The following is an 18763-nucleotide window of genomic DNA, read 5'->3' on the forward strand; positions in this document are numbered from 1 at the left end:
TGAATACTGTATAAGTTTAAAGACAAAAAGTGGGGTAGTGAATCCATACCTTTGCTCCCCCTAAATGAATAAAGGGGATGCATTTGTTCCACTTGTTCCATTGCTCAGGCATCTATGTTACCGTATATATGCAGTATAACCTACAGCCGAGTGCAGGAGAGATGCAGGCTGAAGTTAAAATGATGATGGCATGCAATCAGTGATCATGTCTAACAGCATAAGAGTATCCAGTTGTGAAGTTTGTCTTTAGTCTAATGAAAGGGAGGCTATCTTTGAGGCTGGAGCTGCTGCTATCACAGAAAGGTTTGGTTGCCATGTTGGTAATTATTCAGCTCCTCACCTATTAAATCATGTGTTAGTTCATCAGTTGGATCTCTCAGGCGGAAAAGGTGTACAAGGATGGGTGACATATCATTTCCTGCTAAAATTAAACTTGACCGTGCTTCAAAAACACACGCACGCACACACACACACACACAGACACAGACACACACACACACACACACACACCTACCTATAAACAATCAAGTAAAGACACACACCATTTTGAATGTACCAAACTAAAAATATGGACACAGCCAGACGTGTGGGCCTATGGGTGACACCAAGAAATGAGATTAGGGTAATTCATTCTGTGTGGTGTTGTGATCAAATTTGAATTGTTGGAACATAGACTAAATCTCCTCTGTGCAAAATAAACAGCAGTGCAATAAGTTCCTTTTTTCATATTAAGCTAATGTTAAATGGATGGTAAACACTTAAAAATATGTTATATAACCAACTGGAGCCAAGCAGTGTGTACTTTTATTGCTTGCAATTTCTCAATATAGTTTGATTAAAACATTTCAAAAAGTGAGCACTGTGTCTGTCTTTGGGGAGGGGGTTATAAAGAGAGTCACAAGGAAATGAGGGGGAGAGAGAGAGATCGTCGTTGCAGTTATGTGGCATGTGTCTTAACCAGTAAGCTACCAGGGAGCGCCACGAGCACTGTGTCTCGACAGTCTATCACAACAGAGCAACCATATACAATGCAGTATTATGTAAAGGTTACTGCAACTAGTTGGAGATGTCTGGAAGTGATAATCAGTCCAAATTTAATCTGTTTGATTATATAATATGTGTCTCTGCAAGTGATAAGGCCATTGCTGGTTCACTCCTTAGTGTTTATAATCACATCTCAGACAGACAGACTCAAACACACATAGAAACACACACACACACACACACACACAGACAGAGAGAGAGAGAGAGAGAGAGAGAGAGAGAGAGAGGAACAAAGCAGGCCCACTGTTAAAGGTTTGACATATTTGTACTGAAAGATTAGGTCCAACTTGTGCAGTTTTCCAAATTACAAATATGTAGACAAATTATGCAGCAGGACTGGTTTGGGTGATTTTTTTTCTTCTTTTGTGGAAACTTATTATTGAAATCCATGACTGTGAATCCAAGCTCGAGGCCAGTGGTGGAAGAAGTATTCAGGTCGTTGACTTCAGTAAAAGTAGCAATGTAGTAAAAATACTCACTACACAATACAACTAAAAGTCCTGCATGAAAGATCCTACTGAAAAAAAAAGTACATCATTATTAGCAGCAAAATGTACTTAAAGTATCAGAGAGGTGGAGCTAGTTTGAACTACTTTATATACAGTAGTTTAGTTCAGTGGTTCCAACCTAGGGTGCAGGCCCCTCCAAAGGGTCACTAGATAAATCTGAGGTAATAACATGACCCATGACTACACCTTTGTAAGACATCAAAAAGGTAAATATTTAACAATGTGTTTTATTTTAAAAGCTTGTTATATTATCCATTATGTCAAATTGTCACCTGAAAACTAACTAAAGCTGTCATATAAATACAGTGGAGTAGAAAATACAATACTTCCCTCTGAAATGTAGTGGAGTGGAAGTATAAAGTAGTACAAAATAAAAATGAGTACCTCAAAACTGTGCTTAAGAACATTACTTGAGTACATGTACTTAAAACTCTTCTGTGGACTGCCTCTCTGTCACAACACGTGATGAAGCCCAGACAAACTTTTCACAGGTATGTTAAATATGCTGCATGCTTCAATACCCAAAACACAACATTTGGGTGGAGTATTACTTCCAGATTAAAGGTTTACTCTGAGCCCTCAACGCATTATTCATTCATGGCCGTCAGCTAATATTCCTTTCTAGCCCTCCAGATGCTGCCTGTTTGTCACCGTGACGACGGCTGTAATTTAGAACATTAATCTGCCTCCTTTCTGTAAATAATGCCCATGTTAATAATTAATGGATTAATCAACACATTTGAGTATGACTATGAGGAAAAAGAATGAGACCAAGAGACACTGAGCTCCAGTTTCTGAAAGAAGACACACACACACACACATACTTTGGGTGAAGTAAATAGACAAAGACCAAGGCACACAAATCTGTTTGTGACATGATTTCATTTATCTTACATAAGAAAAGAAAAATACATTAGGAGACACAAACACAAAACCACATTTTCACTGAACAGCAGCTTCAGAAACATCTACACAACTTAAAATGGTGAAATCTCTTTACATGTCCCTCATAACCTTGTGAAATGTCCCTTTAATGGCTTTCATAACAGTCCCAGCGTTGATGACAGAGGACCTATATGCCGCAAAGTGTAAATAAAGGCATAATAAAAACCTTGACAGTTCTAAATTGCATAAATTGTTGCTTTACACCGCTAACAAACCTTTAATTCTCTGTATCAAATCTTTAAATATCAGCCATGGAAATGGGGTCAGGAGAAAACGCTTACCCCCTTCTTCAACCGAATTATTATCTGGAAAAAAGAGAATAATCCTGCTAACAGTAGCTACACATTGAGCTGACAAAATATCTCATTGCCCTGTTTACAAAAAAACCCATCACCATACACTTTATGAAATCTCCGCCAAAGAACGCTATGCTTCTCCAAAATGTTCCTGAATTATTTCTCAGATTAAGAGAGAACATGATTTAGTTATGTAACAAATATACTTCATCAATACAAGAAAAAGGCTTGACCTATTTATGTTGATTTTTTCTATTTCTTTTTTTTTTTTTTGTAATAATTGAATTACAGGGGTGCGGCAAATGCAATTTCACGTCTTCCTCCCTCTCCATCTGGTTCCTCTGAATCAGTAAAGTGCTATCGTGCTTAGTTCCATCGCTAACATGTTAATACCGACCTAATAAACATGACAATTGTCGGCCCACTGCGAACACACTCCCCCCCCCCCCCTTAGATGCTACACAATGCACATTCATTAACAAATCTTCCAAAAATATACACATCTGAATTCACAAATAAAGGGTTTTAGTCCAAAAACACTTAATTTCCAAAACCTTCACTACATCAAATGCATCTTCCTGTCCTCATAAACATTTAGTATTGTAAGCAGATCTCTCCCAGCATGAGTAATCACTTCAGTACTAAACCACTATGTGACTTTCTTTCATCATTTTGTAAAAGCAGGCTTCATTTTTTTTTGGCTCTGTGTAGGCTGCGTTCTGTCCCTCGAGCCCTAACCCTAACCCTTTTTTCCAGGCGCCAAACTAAAATGATTTGTCCCGATGCACAGAAGCAACAGCCACGCTTTGATCGTCTTTTACACCAAGACTAAAACTACACAAATTTTGTTAAATGTTCATAATCTTGGGATGCCTCCCTCTGGGGCCTTTTTTTTCCTTAACTTCAGGCAGAGGTAAGTGAGCTTTAATGCAACATTTGTGCTCTTGTGTGATGGATGTGATTATAGCGAGTACATTCTAACGACACGAAGCACTACGTTTAGCCCTAGTCTTCATGTCTACCTCCTGCTTTGTATACAGTGCCTCTGGTAAGCAGGGTGAGACTGGCAAATGCATGTGTCCCTGTTTGCTGACTTTACAGAGCAATGATAATCTGTTGAGGGAATAAAATACCCCAGCTTGTATTTAAGACTCCCACTGAGCTTGTTTATTTTTTTTATTTGTTATTTTATTAAGAGGATTTTTTTTCCCTTAATTGGAGACCTGTGCCCCTGCTCATTGTTCCCTCTCCTTTCTGAAAATGTTCATCCCCTGTTGTTGTTGTTGTTGTTTGGCAGCTCTTACTCCCTGTAGTGAGCCACGAGAATCAGTTTGGGTTTAGGGCTGTTAGCGGTAGTAGCATGAGCGTGGGAAACGACAGAAGCCGATGGAGACAGAGTCACGTTGTTGGCTCCCTGTGAGGATACGTGGATGGAGTTGGGTGTGGGAGCGATTGAACAGGGGGCGGCGGCGGACACGTGGTGCTCTTCCTGGCGGGCGATACGGAGCGTCTTGGTCGCCGCCCGCGAAAGTGTCTTTAAGGATGAGCCTCGCTCGGGGGCGGAGCAGCTGAGCAATGCCATGAAACACCTGTAGAACTATAAAAACACACATATATGCAGGATTAGTCTAATTATTTTATAAAGGTATAAATAGCAGTGACTCATAATGGTCATTATAAGACACATGATTGTAAAAGTAGTTATTACTTCATCAGAAAAGATACTGCAAGTGAACAAGACTGCAGATTATTTATTTAACCTTTGTGTCGTCCTACTGGATCAAATTGACCCCGTATGTCCTCCCTCCCTCCTTCTCTCTTTCTGTCCTTCCTCTCTCTTTCCTCCCTTCCTCCTTTCCTTCCTTCCTTCCTTCCTCCCCTCCTCCTTCCTCTGTCCTTCTTTCTTCCCTTCGTCCCTTCCTCTTTGCCTTTCTCCCTCCCTCCCTCCTTCCTTCTTTCTTTCTTTCCTTCCTTCCTTCCTCCCTCCTTTCCTTCCTCCCTTCTTTTCTTCCTCCCTTCTTTTCTTCCTCCTTCCTTCCTTCCTTCCTTCCTTTCCTTTCCTTCCTTCTTTCCTTTTCTCCCTTCCATCCTCCCTTCCTTCCTTGACTTGAGGACAACAGAAGAGTTAACAACACTTTGGAGTTTCTAACATTAATTAGATTGATTCATATGAGTTGAATCCTACAAATAGACTCAACAAACAACAGAGAAACAGGCAAGTAATCAATTAAAAGCACATGATAAATTATTAAAGTAGTTCACAGTGGTAGTAGTAGCAGAATGGACATTTTAATAGTAGTGGAGCTTAGGGAAAGTTCAGCCAGGAGGAATCTTTTGCATGCTCAGGTCTGTAGTTTTATCTCTAAAACCATCTGTCATTCCCATTCGTCATGCATGCTCACTCATAATTTGCTTGCTGTCATTGCCCGGGGGTGTTAATTAAGATGTCAGCTGCTCACATCAGCTGCTCACATCTAACCAATACCAGGATAAGACACATTCACTGTCAGCCTATGGTATTGTGACGGTCTTTTTAAAATATGTTTTCTCCCTCTCTGCTTGAGTGCTCTCAAGGTGCCGTTTTGTGCTCCCCACCGCCTCTCCCCATTACCACCCAGTACTCGCACATTCATCAGTTTATCAACCTCATCAGCCTGATCAGACTCAGGAGAAGTCATCAGCCATCACCACCAGTGTCTGGACTCCATAGGGTCTTTATCTAGCTGCTGCTCAGGACTGAAGTCCCTCAAAAACAATATCTCCCTGTAGAGTCTAATCTCCAAAGACTCTTGTCAAGACATCAATATTATCTGTATAATAAACAATTATTTCGCTTTAATCACTTATCTCTCCTGATTGAAATTTTAGTAATTGATGTGATGGCAATAAAAAGTAATGATATCAGTCAAGGTACTTGTAGAAGTCGTGGAGGCACAGCATTAGTAAAAGTCTATGTGATGATAAAACAATAGAAGTATACACATGACTTTAAGACCCCCTACATATTTAATAAATGGATTATAATACATGATCTGCATCTTAATGTGTTTGAAACCATGTATTAACTGTTAATTTACTAGTAATAAATGATAAATGATGAGACTTATAGGAAGAATGTGTAGGATTTTCTTACTAGATAGTCATAGAAATAGTGGCAGTTAAAAAAAATAAATAAAGTAAAATAAGTTAGATAGGTAATATCAAGGTCATAGTAGCAAAATAGTAGTGGATGTGTCAAAAAGTAGTGGTAAAAGCAGCAGTTTTAGTAGGAACAGTTTAGTTTAGTTTATTTGGATCCCCATTAGCTGTTACCCAGGCAACAGCTACTCTTCCTGGGGTCCATGTATGTTGTGTAGTAGCTGCAGTCTTATAGTATAAGTTAGGGATATAACAAGGTAACAGAAACTACAATAGAAAGTAAAGTATATGGCAGCATTATAAGTACCTGTAGTAGAAGTAATAGCACTTGTTCAGCATTAGTTTTAGTAGCAAGTACAAGTGTATCAAAAACAGTAGTGGAAAAAGTAGTAAACCTGCAGTGGCCGTAGATGTAGTAAGTAGTAGTTGTAGAAATAGTAATAGTGGATCAAGTAGTATTAATACTTAGTATCAAAGGCAGCACACTCAATGGCTGTAGTCCTAATAGTATCCAAAATAGTAGTAGGCTATTGGTGACAGTAGAAAAAGGAAACAGCAACAATTTATGCAATACAAATAAAAGTAGAAGTAAAAGCACAGTAGTACAGGATAGCAGTAATTAAAAAAAAACACAAATATAGAAAACCTAGTATTGTAGTAGTTGGTTAATAGTGTGATAACAAAGTAGCACTAGAGGTAACAGTAACAGAGGTAGAAGAACTAGTAGAAGTTGTAATTAGAGTAACACTAATAGGCATTGGGATAATAGAAGTAGAAGTAGCAGCAGTAAAAATAATAATTGTAACATTAATTATAATATTATGTAACAGCACAGTTCTGTTGGAAATACATTAGAGATAGACACAGATAAAGAAATGAATAAAGAAATGATCATTTATCATTTAGATCCTTCTTCTCTCCGTCATGTTGGGAGTCCAGCAGGCTGCGTGCTCCCCTGGATAAACGTAGTGTACTTAGTATACTCTCCGGTTCCACACGTATACTTAAAGTCTACTACATTTCCCCAGGGTGCCGCAGATCAAATAGGCATGATTGCATGAAACATGACAACTCTCATATTACATCATCATAGGGAATAATTTCCTCCAGCATGATTCCACCCTTTGAAATAAGTGATGTGCAGTGACTGATATGCAAAACGAGACCAGTTTGTAGGGCTTTTTTTTAACAAGAGATATTTAAGCACTTGGCTGACAATTCATCATATATGAGCCAATTATTTTTTATTACCCAGAAGGAAGATGCTTTCAAAATTAGTACTGTTGGTTTAAGAGAAAAACCTTCAGGAATGTGTGAAGTTGGAAGTGTGTAGGAGAAAAGGATGCAGAGGAGTAAGAGAAGCAGGAGGACGAGCAGACGTCATCAGGGATTATAGCTGATATCAGGCACAGATTGAGATCTTAAGACTGAGGAATGACCAAATCCTCACCTGCCACTCTTAATCTTTGTGTCTTTCAGGCAAGCACACACATACACGCATGATAAAACTGTGATGCATTTGTGACATGTGTACCTGCAGTAAACTCAGAACCAGGCGAGTGATGTCACATTAGCCAGAATATTAACATGTCTCCATCCACCTTTTTAAGCACTTTTTTGGAATAATTTACTTTATTTAATGGGATGATAAGAAGATACAAAGCCTTCCTGTCATCAGAGTATGTGTCAAGTCTGGTTACTTAAAGGTGCAGCACGTAGAATTTAGTGGCATCTAGTGGATGGATGACAAGTATGTTTTAATTAGTGTCTGATGCAATGCACCTTAGAATGAGCCGTTTATATCTATAGGCTGCCATGTTTCTACAGTAGCCCAGATCAGACAAATCAATCACTAGCTATAGGCAAAGCCGTGCACTAGCCAAAAACTCCAGCCCTAGTCCAGACCCAGCCCAACAAAGTCTGAGACCAACACCAACATCACTTTAAGCTCTCTGTGATGCACACAAACGTGAAGCTAATCTGCTGAGCCACACACAAAACATTGCTCAAATGTTCATGTTTTTGTTATTGAATCAAACTTTTGAAGTGCTTACTTCCTACTTACTACACTAACACTATAACTTATAATAGGCCTCAAGCATAACTACAATTGCCAATGACAAATCTAAACTTTTATCTATTTTTTGTATGTTACTGTTCTAACAATTTTCTTGCCTCTTTTAGCCTTTTTTTTTGGTATTCTTTATATTATTTTGTGTTTTGTAACAGGTAAGGGTTAAAAAGTTGTTACCATTGCATGGATAGAGAAAACCTGACACATCCAGTGGACCCTGAGGACATGCTTCCCCCCAGGAGGATTTTGAAAGATATTTGCCTTCAAAGCGCATTTCACTTTATTTGCATCTGCTTGAAAATGAACTCCAATAATCATTATGGGGTTAAAAAAACACTGCATAAAACACATAGAAGGAATCAATAATCAACACATTCATCTGCAGCCAATCGTTTCAATCTATTTTGGTTCATCTGTAAAAAATAAAAAGAGTATCCAGCTCCACATCTGTATTTAAGCTCTAAGAACAGAAAAAATGCAAATGTCTTTTGGCAGCTGTGGATGGAAAATATCAGCTTCAAATGAACACCCACCCATTAATCCATCCATCTGTCTCTCTGACAGACAATATAAAGCTGAAGGAGGAGTGCTGACATTATACAATGCATCTAATCTAAAAAGGTCAGTTGTTTGAGCTGTTTTTGAATAACATTATCTTTTTTAGATAAAAGCAGATGTAACTTTTTTTACCCTCCAGAAATTCTTCTTTTTGATGGTTTCTTTCATTTTTAATTCCACACAACACACATTAAGTTATGATTAGTTATGCAACTACGAATCGATTGATAGCCTGTTAAAAAAAAGAGCCTGTTATAATTTTTCACAGTCAAAGATGATGTGTTCAAAATGTCTTCATTATACTGACCAAAACCCAAAATATTTAGTTGCAGATTGATTTTTGTTGGAAGACTAATCAATCATTGATGCTCTAACTGTTAGGGGTGGATGAAAAAAATCTATTCACTTGAGAAACAATCCACAAATGTTAGAAATCTAATTTCTAAACATTATTTAATAAAACAGGCAGGGGTTGCTATGATACTAAATTAGTATTATTCTTGTACATTATGTTACTATTTTTTTACTATATGTTTTACTACTATTGTCTTTTTATTGCTTGGGTACTTACTTATTATATGTATTGTTCTTTATTCTTTCTTTCTGTCTTTATTCTATTCTTTTTATTTATTTTTTTGCTATCCATTTGCTGCTGCAATAATGCAAAATTCCCCACTGTGGGACTTATAAAGGAATATTTTATCTAATCTTATTTAATAAATAAATAATTACATCACATCACTCTTAGGTTAGCAGAGCAGAGCAGCGATATCCAACGGTAACAAATGAGACTGGCTGACCAACACACACCGCAGCATTAAACAACTTAAGCCAACTCTGAAATAAGAAAATAACTCAATGCTCATCGTGTTTTACCTAAATCAACCCGACCTGAACACACCAATCTCTTAGGTAACCTATTTTGAATTACCTTATGTATGAAATGTACCTTATAAACAGAACAGAATAGAATAAATATAAACTTGCTGTTTCTTGGTGCTAAATTAATTATGTATAAATACATGAAAAACATGCCATGATTCAATTACTTAAAGCTGATGAGGTAAAAAAAAAAAATTAAACATAACCAATTTGAAATATATAAATACTGGAAAACTACATTCACAGCATGACAACCTCATTGCTACCGTTTGCAGAAATGTGCTAACAGCCGTAAAGGTGTAATTTGTTCGATGACAGCTCAGGTCCGGGGGCGTGAATCTGTGCAGCGCTTGAAGTCTTCAACTCGCCTCAACACACTGCTGCCATAGTTATGGGCTGGGAGGAACTGAAGACTGAAAGCGCCACGCAGTGTGGCCTCCAGCACGTTCCCCTGTGGCACTGAAAGTTCAGTTTGGTAGCTTAACACACACACACGCACACACACACACACACACACACACTGCATAAAACTTCACTACAGCACTACCAGACAGAGCGCAGTGGAAACAAGTCAATCATCAAAGGAAATTAAATGTCTCACGAGCTCAAAAGTGACAGAGACAAGCAGTCCAACAGGAAAAAAAAAACCCTGAGAGACAGACTGAGGTAGAGGCAGATAAAAGAGACAGAGAAAGATAAAAGAGTGTGCGTGAATGTATGAGAGAAGAAGGAAAGGTCACCGCCACAGTGTGTCCTTCCCTGATAGTATCATCACATGCTAATCAAAATCAAAGCTACGTTGCCTTTTGGAGATTAAAAAAGAACTTTCTACTCTTCCTTCCCGTCACCTTTCTTCTTTCGTACCTTGCTTTCATCTTTATGTCCTTCCTTTAGTCCGTTGTTTCATCTATTCACACTCTTCCTACCTTCCTTCTCTCCTGAAAGCCCATCCTTGCTCCCTCCTGTCTTTCTCGTACACTTTTTAGACACTGCCTTCTCCCTACTGTCCTCTTTTTCCTTTTATTAAAAGTTTCTTAAAATTGTTTCCTTTTTCTTTCTTTCTTTCTTTCTTTCTTTCTTTTCACTTCCACTCACTAGTTAACCTTTCCTTTCCTCCTCCCACCTTTCTGTCTTCTCAGTGTCTGTCCAATTTAATTCCTAAAAGCAGCCCTCCTACATTACTTTCCTTTCTTTCTTTTTCTGTTTGCTCTATCCCCTTCCTTTCTTCTGTTTCTGCCATTTCATGTCATTTTTTAATCTCCTAAACTTTTGTCTCTTTTTTTTCCTCCTCTTTCATTCTTGACCTCTCCCTTTGCCCTCAATAAATTCTGTTTTCCTGTCCTTACTTTTTCTCTTTTTCTCTTCTTTCCTTGTCATCAGTTGGTCAATAGCACTGAGGGTGTCAGTACGCTCCGACTGAAGTGCTTTTTCGGATGATTGAGCAACGTCTAAAACTGCCCCAATTTCACCTCCAATCATAATGTGGTTTGCTTCTTAATCCTTTAATTGGATGTTTGAGCTTTTGCTTGTGCAGAGTGATGCATGTGCAGAGTTTGTTTTCACATTCATCTGCTAAAGTGGGAAAGTTTCTCTGTGCTAATAAAACCAGTTTGAAGCCAATAATGGGCCAGTAGCCTACTTACACAATGATGTATTAATCCGCATAAACACTGCATATTTATAATGTGTGGAATTTTTAATGAGGAAGGAATTGTAGGGGTTTTAATGAGATAATTGAACATGTCTGGTGATGATCTTTAACTTCCAAACACCACAACCCTCTTAATACAGCGAGTAAGGTCTGAACATCATCTCTCAAACTCTTTTTTTCATTCTCTATACAACATCAGTGCTTTGTCAGGGCTATAGATGCTTTCCATGTGGGACTGTCTGAAAGGGTTTATCCTTTTATTAAAACCATTATTGCACCTCTGCCCTCTCTATGACAACAAGCTTTTCACCTCACCATTAAGCGTGGCTGGTCAGAAAGGCCATGAACACTTTTGCCTTGATAACATGCTTTGCGTAGCTATTTTTAAGCATCTGGGGTTTGTGTTAATTGTAATAATCACACTATATTAAGAGATGATTAGATAAAAAAAGAGAGTAACTAATAATTATGAGTCATTTATTGAACTGGAGAAGCCATACTTTACATCTAGAGGGGGTGAAAAACTGTAAAATGTATTCCCTGTCAAAATGTCCAAAGCAGAGTAAAATCATGCATGATCAGTCCTCTCTGTCATGCTAATATTTGGTTACAGTAATTACACTAATCTACTAATGACTGTGGTAATGATTTATTGACTTTGAAGTTTGCTCTCCTGTCATTTCATAAGGCCAGAGACATCAAGCAGATTACTTCCTCTTTTTGTCATTAGTGAGGGGAAGGGGGGGGGGGGTGTCTCGTCTCCCCCCCATGCTGTGTCCTTGAACATCAGTGACGTATATCACAACCTCACAAGGGGGGGGGGGGGGGGGGGGGTGGACTGATGTTCGTTGAAGCTGTTATGGGTTTGGCACCATGATATTAATGTCACACCTCAATCTTGTTGTATTTTATCTCTGACTTTGTAGTGGGATATGTGGATGTGTGTAAATGAGGAGCCAGCAGATGGAGAACGAAGTTTGCGTGCAACTGTATTAACCTCCCCTGGGTGTGAAGCTCATAATAGTTCATTTACAAGGGAGAGTAGATTATTAGATCCGACCTGTTGTTAGACAAGTTAGTTGATGGCGGTATCAAATATATTTTCTATTTGTCAATGTATCTCATAAAAGCAAACAGTCAAATGATCCAACTAACAAGTATTGTGTGTGAAGCCAAAGTTCAGGAAATTTTGGCGTTTATTAACTCGGGTACTGTACTTTATTTTGAGTCAATCCCACATGAACTACTGTGGTACATACTAATAACAGCACCAAATGTTCACCAAATGGTTGAAATGGTTCCCCAAATGCATGAATATTACTTCTGTTTGAGTATTGGCTGTTTAAAGCAATAACTGAGCCTTATTTTAAACTGAAACTACACAATCTGCTATTAAGGATTCACGTGAATGGGTTTAATACTGAGAACTATTTTTACCAACATACACTACAGTTTGATCTATGACATTACGCTCACACAGAGACTGCTTCTCTGATTTCCATCTCTCTCCAATCCAGATTGTTTTACAATAACAGAGTAGGCATAAAACACATGGGCGGATACGGCAGGAAGACACAGAGACAGATGGCGATTGAAGAGGCAGTAAAAAAAATGAACCGAGTAGAAACAGTGACAGAAAACACCTCACCTGTTTGTTCATGAAGATGTAGATAAAGGGGTTGATGACGGTGGAGAACTTGGCCAGGAGCGAAGGTGTGATGCTAGCCTCAGGGGTCAAAACATCATGGGGGCCAAACGTAGCGAGCAGAGCCGCCACACCGTACGGCAGCCAGCAGACTAGGTAGCAAACCACCATGGTGACGACCATCATCAGCACTCGCTGCTCTCTGCGGCGGGTCACCACCGAACTCACACTGCGGACCTGAGGGAGAAAGAGGGAAAAAACCTTTATTGATACGCTGCTGTAATTCAGAACGAACACAAATATGAGCTTGATTGTATTTTCTTCTTTTCTCTTTGTTGTTGTTGTTGTAGATTGCTTTATTTATGCATCTATATTTTTTGTGTATGTGTGTGGGTTTGTACAGATGAGTATGTATGTGTGTGGGTTTGTACAGATGAGTATGTATGTGAGTATGCATGCATATTATGTATATTTTTAGGTTTCTAGGCATAATTCTGACCTATATGCAAAAAAGGGGTCTGTACACACATTTAGAAGATTGTACAGATGCTTTTAATCTATGCAGAAGTCATAACAGTAAAAAAAACACAACTGTCACTGGAAGTAGAACAGTTAACCCCTCCTGTTGTCCTCAGGTCAAATTTGACCCATTTTAAAACATGTTGTATTTCTTTCATCCAATTGCATGAAAGTCACATGGATGGTTCCATCATACACTCTTTGCAAGTGTAATTATCCCTACGTTCATTGAATTGGGTTGATGCTACTACTTGATGCTTTATAAGCAGTCAAACCAAACCAGGTGTGATTAAAAGCTGCGATTCAAATATATGATGGATTCAAAACAGTATCCTGACTAAACATTGACCAGTTGGAGATAATCCATTAATATATTTTCCTCTGATCTTTAATTTAGTTGAAACTCAAAAAGTAGGTATAGTTTAATTTATTGACCAAATATGTGTAGTTGCTAAAAAGGTCTAACACAGAATTGGATGATAATCTATATTTACACTTTATTAACAAGCAAACCAGTCAAAATTGACCTGGGAGGACTAAAGTTGCACAGTTGATAGGAAGACAACAGAAAGGTTAAATTCATTAATCAACCTGCTGTGTTACTTCTTCTATAACTGTTTAGTTTGGATACATTGTGATTGAAGAATTGGACATGACGTCTAATTTATCATATTCTGAAAAGCATATTTAAGGTTACCTTGCGAGACAGCTGGATCACAACATCACAAGAGAATTCATCTCGTCAGGCTTCAAGTCATGCGCTTGTGTCTGAACCCCTGGTGGTCTTATGAGGATTTTCGCGTGACCTCATGAATCTAGCTGCCTCGCAAGGTAAGACAGTGATAGATGGTGATAGACAGATGGTTCATACAATCACCTGCCAAGTGTTTTTTTTTAAGTGCCTGCCCTTTTTTCAAACAGTTTCCAAGAACAAATTCTCAGATGGTTCTGTGTAACAAACCATCTGGCAGGCTTACATTTAAGAATCCATTGTAACAGTATTTTCTATGCATGTTCCATCCTCTCCTTGCAGGTCAGTTGTTCTTATACAATTATTTTTTAACCAATATGGACAACAACTGGACATAATGAAAAAACACAACTGTGACATCCTGCAATATAGGACTGCAACTAATGAGTATTTTCATTATCAGTCCACAGTCTGTTTTTTGGTCTAAAAAGCCTGAGATGATGCCCTCAAATGTCTTTTTTCCCTCCCAATCAACAGTCCACAATCAAAGATATTAACTTTACTGTCATAGATGATCAAATATTCACATTTGAGAGACAGGAACCAGAGAATTTGGACATTTTTATCTTAAAAAAGGACTCCAAATGATTAATTGATTACCAAAATAGTTGGCTGTAATTGAATACTTGACAATCAATTAATTAATCGACTAAGCGTAAAGTATGAAAAAGTTGTTAAGGAACTTTCTTGAAATATTGCATGCACATTGTAGCAGGGTTATTACATGTGGAGAAACCGCACATTATATAACTCCACAACTGTGTCAGCATGGCGTCTATCAGTATCCGTGGTGATGGCTGCTTCCTGCTTATTGCAGTGAGAATATCTTCCAAAGGTTCGTGTTTATTAAACACTCAGGCTTCATGCAGAGCACCTCACAGCTGAAAGTGAAAAATAATTGTGTTTTTTGTGTTTGTTTGGTTTTTTTTCCCGACGTGTGCTCGACTGTTGATATTAAACTTCTTCTGAAAAATGATCCACGGTGACTTTTAAAGTTATTATTACGAGAACAGTCAGTCAATTAAATCAGTGACTGAAAAAAGCTCATGGCAAATGATAAGCTCAAACTCCAGCCTTCAAAACATCACAGAAGACTGATTGATAGTGTCAGCGACTGAAATCAGATTGGCATTGATGACATCCACTTTCTTTGTAGTTTCTTTAATTATACCGGCTCGAAGGGGGACATCCTCCAGGTCCTACTGCAGTGGACCTCCCACTGCCTCCCAGATGGAGCCTGCAAGCATGAACATGCCCCCTGCTCGAGTCCCTGCTGTATTTTCTTGTTTACTTATTTTTGTATTCCACAAAAATGGATTTAAGGAACAGTCTGAGCCGTAGTTTTTGTTCTCACTGAAGCAAAATCCACTCTACAAAAATGGTCACGGCCTTGTAGAAAGGGCTAAGTCACCCATTTGTTGCTTCTTCTGGAAACAGCTGCCTGTCAATACTGAGCACCCGAGTGAGAGCAGAAGAGACAGGATCAATTGATCAATCAATAGACTGACAGACAGATGCACGGCAGTGGAAAAAGCAAACTAAATCTATTGAAATGCAGGACCTGAAAGGTTTAAGTGACATTTATATCAGATCTTCTCCTACAAACATAAATATTCCATTCAGTATTGCAATATTTTAAAGTAAAAAATAAACAGATGAGAAACTGATGGAGACGATTCAGGCTGTAATGTTGGGCCATGCAGCTTTCTTTAAGTTGAGTCTTTGGACGCATGTATCTGCAGCCAATTGTAAGAGTTACAAGTAGAGACATACCCAGCGCTACTGAAGCCAACTCTCCTCTTAGAGAAGTAGCTATTGGCTGCTCAAACAGTCCAAAAGTATTGTGCAGTTGTGTTTATGCATGGTTTCCCCATTTACACGCAGTGGTTAACATAAAGCTTCTTATCTGTATGTGTTTTCCAAGTGGCCTCAAAAGTAAAATCAGCACTGGTTAAGTTTTTAAAAAAGTAGCCTTAAATGCCCTAGAATGCAAATTTCCACCTTTACATAACCCTGCTGTGCGTGGTTTCTGACTAAATTTGCAAATGTGTCTTTGCCTAACAGCTATTGTTGCTGACAATTTCATGGTTCAAAGGTTCATTCTGATGTTTTAGCCCTTTAGTTACATATTGCACCCCTCGTCCCCCCCGAGGATTATATGAAAACCATTTCCAGTACAGAAACAAAAAAATGTGGGATGGCTAATCCAGTGCAGAAGCCATATTTTGTTGTAGTATGATTGTTAAAAGGGGCATAACATGCACATTTCTAGGTCTATTTTTATATTTGGGGCTCTGCTAGAATATCTTTGCATGATTTATAGTTCAAAAACTCTTTATGTGTTAAACTGGCCTATGCAGCCCCTTATTTCAGCCTCTGTCAAAAACAGGTCGTTTTAGCTCCTGTCTCTATAAGGGCCCCCCTCTGATGAGCTGATTGGTCATCTTCCAGAAACTGCTCCTTGTCAGACTTCCACTGACACTGGAGGATACGTAAAAAAAACAAACAGAGCCAGTTGGATTTTACTTCTTTTCTATAATGGCAAAAAATAAAATTAAAAAATAGCTTGAATGTGCCAATTTTAAACATTCGCCTTTTCCATAAGGTCTCAGTTGTTGAGCTGCCACCTTTTGAACAATGACTTGCAGAACTAAATCACACAGCTGTCATCCCGTCCATGTTACTCCGAGCAAACTGCACTCTCTCAATCCTGGCGACAGGTGCTGAGTCAGCAGGATGTCAAGGATGTTTTAAGAATATTTCAGACCTCTGCCTTCAGCTATATTCTTAATGGCAGAGTACAGACGGTATAAAAATAATAGATATAATATGACATGTGTCAGGTCAAAAAAGGACCTGACACATGATGAAGGACAAGGTCCATCATCTTTCTGGTTTGCCAAACATCATTGATGCTTCACATGGGAGCATCAGGGTACCACAAGTCAATAAGAATAAAAGATAGTCCAATCCATGCATTTATTAGCCTTCCTTTTTCATACATTTGCTTTTTTGCTGAGAGTTAAATGAGAAGGTGAATAAAAACACTCCATCTATCTTTTCATCTAATTCCTGGCAAATAAACATATTTCCTAAAATGTTTAATTAGTTTAAAGATGAAGATCTAAATGTATCCTCTAATTTAATATGAATGAATGCATTTTTAATTTTCCTGTCACGCCATTATAAATGATCCGTCTCACATGACAGTTGATAGTTAATTTCTTCATAGTAAAACCATTTGTGGTCAAATTTTCAATTCAAACCTCATATGCACTCATCCTTATACAATATACAAAACCTGAATAAGTGGGAGGGCAACATCCTATTTGTCCATCATACCGAAGGGAAGAACTATACGGAGACAGAATTTGTTCTCTGCAGAGCTTGAAAGTACACCCTGAATCTTGAGTCTACACCTTAAATTGGCCATGCATAGGCAGAAAGCTGAGGGGCCCCAGGGGCTGCACAGGCGCCTTGAAACATGGCAGGGGGTATAGATATTTAATGTGTCAGAGCTGCTGTGTTTGAGCTGTTTTCAGTGAGCCACTGAGTTCCTGTGGTGCCTGAGTACATCCAGCTCCATACCAACTGTAAGCGTTGGCAGCAAATGTTCCACAAAATCTTTTCTCTTTCCCTTTCTTTACCATGTCGATCAGTTAACATATTTAATGTTTAAGGACAGTGAGGAACATAAAGCACCTTCTTTCTCATTTTACACATTATGCCTACTCTGCTCCACTGGAGAGAGAGAGTAAGATTAGAAGTGATAGAGTGATATTTGTTGCTGAAATCAGCGATAACTGAGACTGGTGTAAACCACAGGGACAGACATGGATATTAGTGAGGGGTCCCAGGATGGAAAGGTGGTGAAAATTAAAACTTCACAGTTCTTGGAATGCATGTCAGATCATCCTAAAATGCCTGTTCGAAGTTTGGCTCTTGGATTATTCTCAAAAAGTTCTGCATTCAATTTTCCAAAACATAAAAAAGACTAGAGGAGTGAAGATTTTGTGGAACATTTACTGCCAACACTTGCGGTTTGTACGAAGCTGGATCTACTCAAGCACCGCAGGAACTCACTGGCACTGAGTAGAGCGCATATCCTCACCAGGTGTGTCTGGGGGCATGTCGAGTTTTAGTTTTCTTTAAGATGCATGGGATGGTCTTGTAACTGAGTGTCCTGTGTTTGCCTAACTGTATAAAATAAATCCAAACTTCTCAATTTAAACACTGTTATTTATTTATAACATTTAATAAAACTCTATCCCTACCTCCCACTCCTCTCCTTCCCTGAATTGTCCCTCCAGGCTCCCTTATAGTCAAGCAAAGCTAAACAAAAACTGTTATTCATCTTGTATCGTGCCTTACTTTTGTGAATCATAACATATCGAGTGTGGATTTAGTCTGCAGATGCTCCGGTTCAAGATGAGATCAAACTTTTCCATGAATTTCACTTTTTGAGCCACAACAAAGGCCAAAATGTGGCCTGAAACTTGTTTTTTAACCTTGCTGATTGACAGAAATGCACTTTGCTGCAGTAGTTGAGTACTTGTGGCCCTTACCGGCCATTTAAGAGGAGTGAGTCAGCAGTCAATGGTGGTATAAAACCTGCTATAAAATCGATTTTTCAAAGTTGTGAATCATTGCAACAAGAAGGAGTCATAAATGTATACAAAAAAAATATTTGGCTGGTGGGTCCAGCAGTATGTGAGATTAGCTTCAGACAGGTGCACACATGGATAAACACA

The 18763-nt window shown here is 38.5% G+C and overlaps 1 protein-coding gene across 1 annotated transcript in view; it reads right to left on the minus strand.

Moving 5' to 3' along the window:
* Positions 1 to 4094: 4094 nt before the first annotated feature.
* The window catches only part of tmtopsb (teleost multiple tissue opsin b), a 30764-nt gene continuing 16095 nt past the window's right edge, over positions 4095 to 18763 (minus strand). The window contains exons 3-4 of the mRNA XM_053342223.1: positions 12746 to 12979; positions 4095 to 4391 (exon numbers count right to left, since the gene is read on the minus strand). Of these exons, the coding sequence (XP_053198198.1) occupies positions 4095 to 4391; positions 12746 to 12979 (531 nt within the window). The remainder of the gene's footprint in view (positions 4392 to 12745; positions 12980 to 18763) is intronic.

This window comes from Scomber japonicus, chromosome 21 (genome assembly GCF_027409825.1).
Source record: "Scomber japonicus isolate fScoJap1 chromosome 21, fScoJap1.pri, whole genome shotgun sequence".
In the NCBI taxonomy this organism is placed as follows: domain Eukaryota; kingdom Metazoa; phylum Chordata; class Actinopteri; order Scombriformes; family Scombridae; genus Scomber; species Scomber japonicus.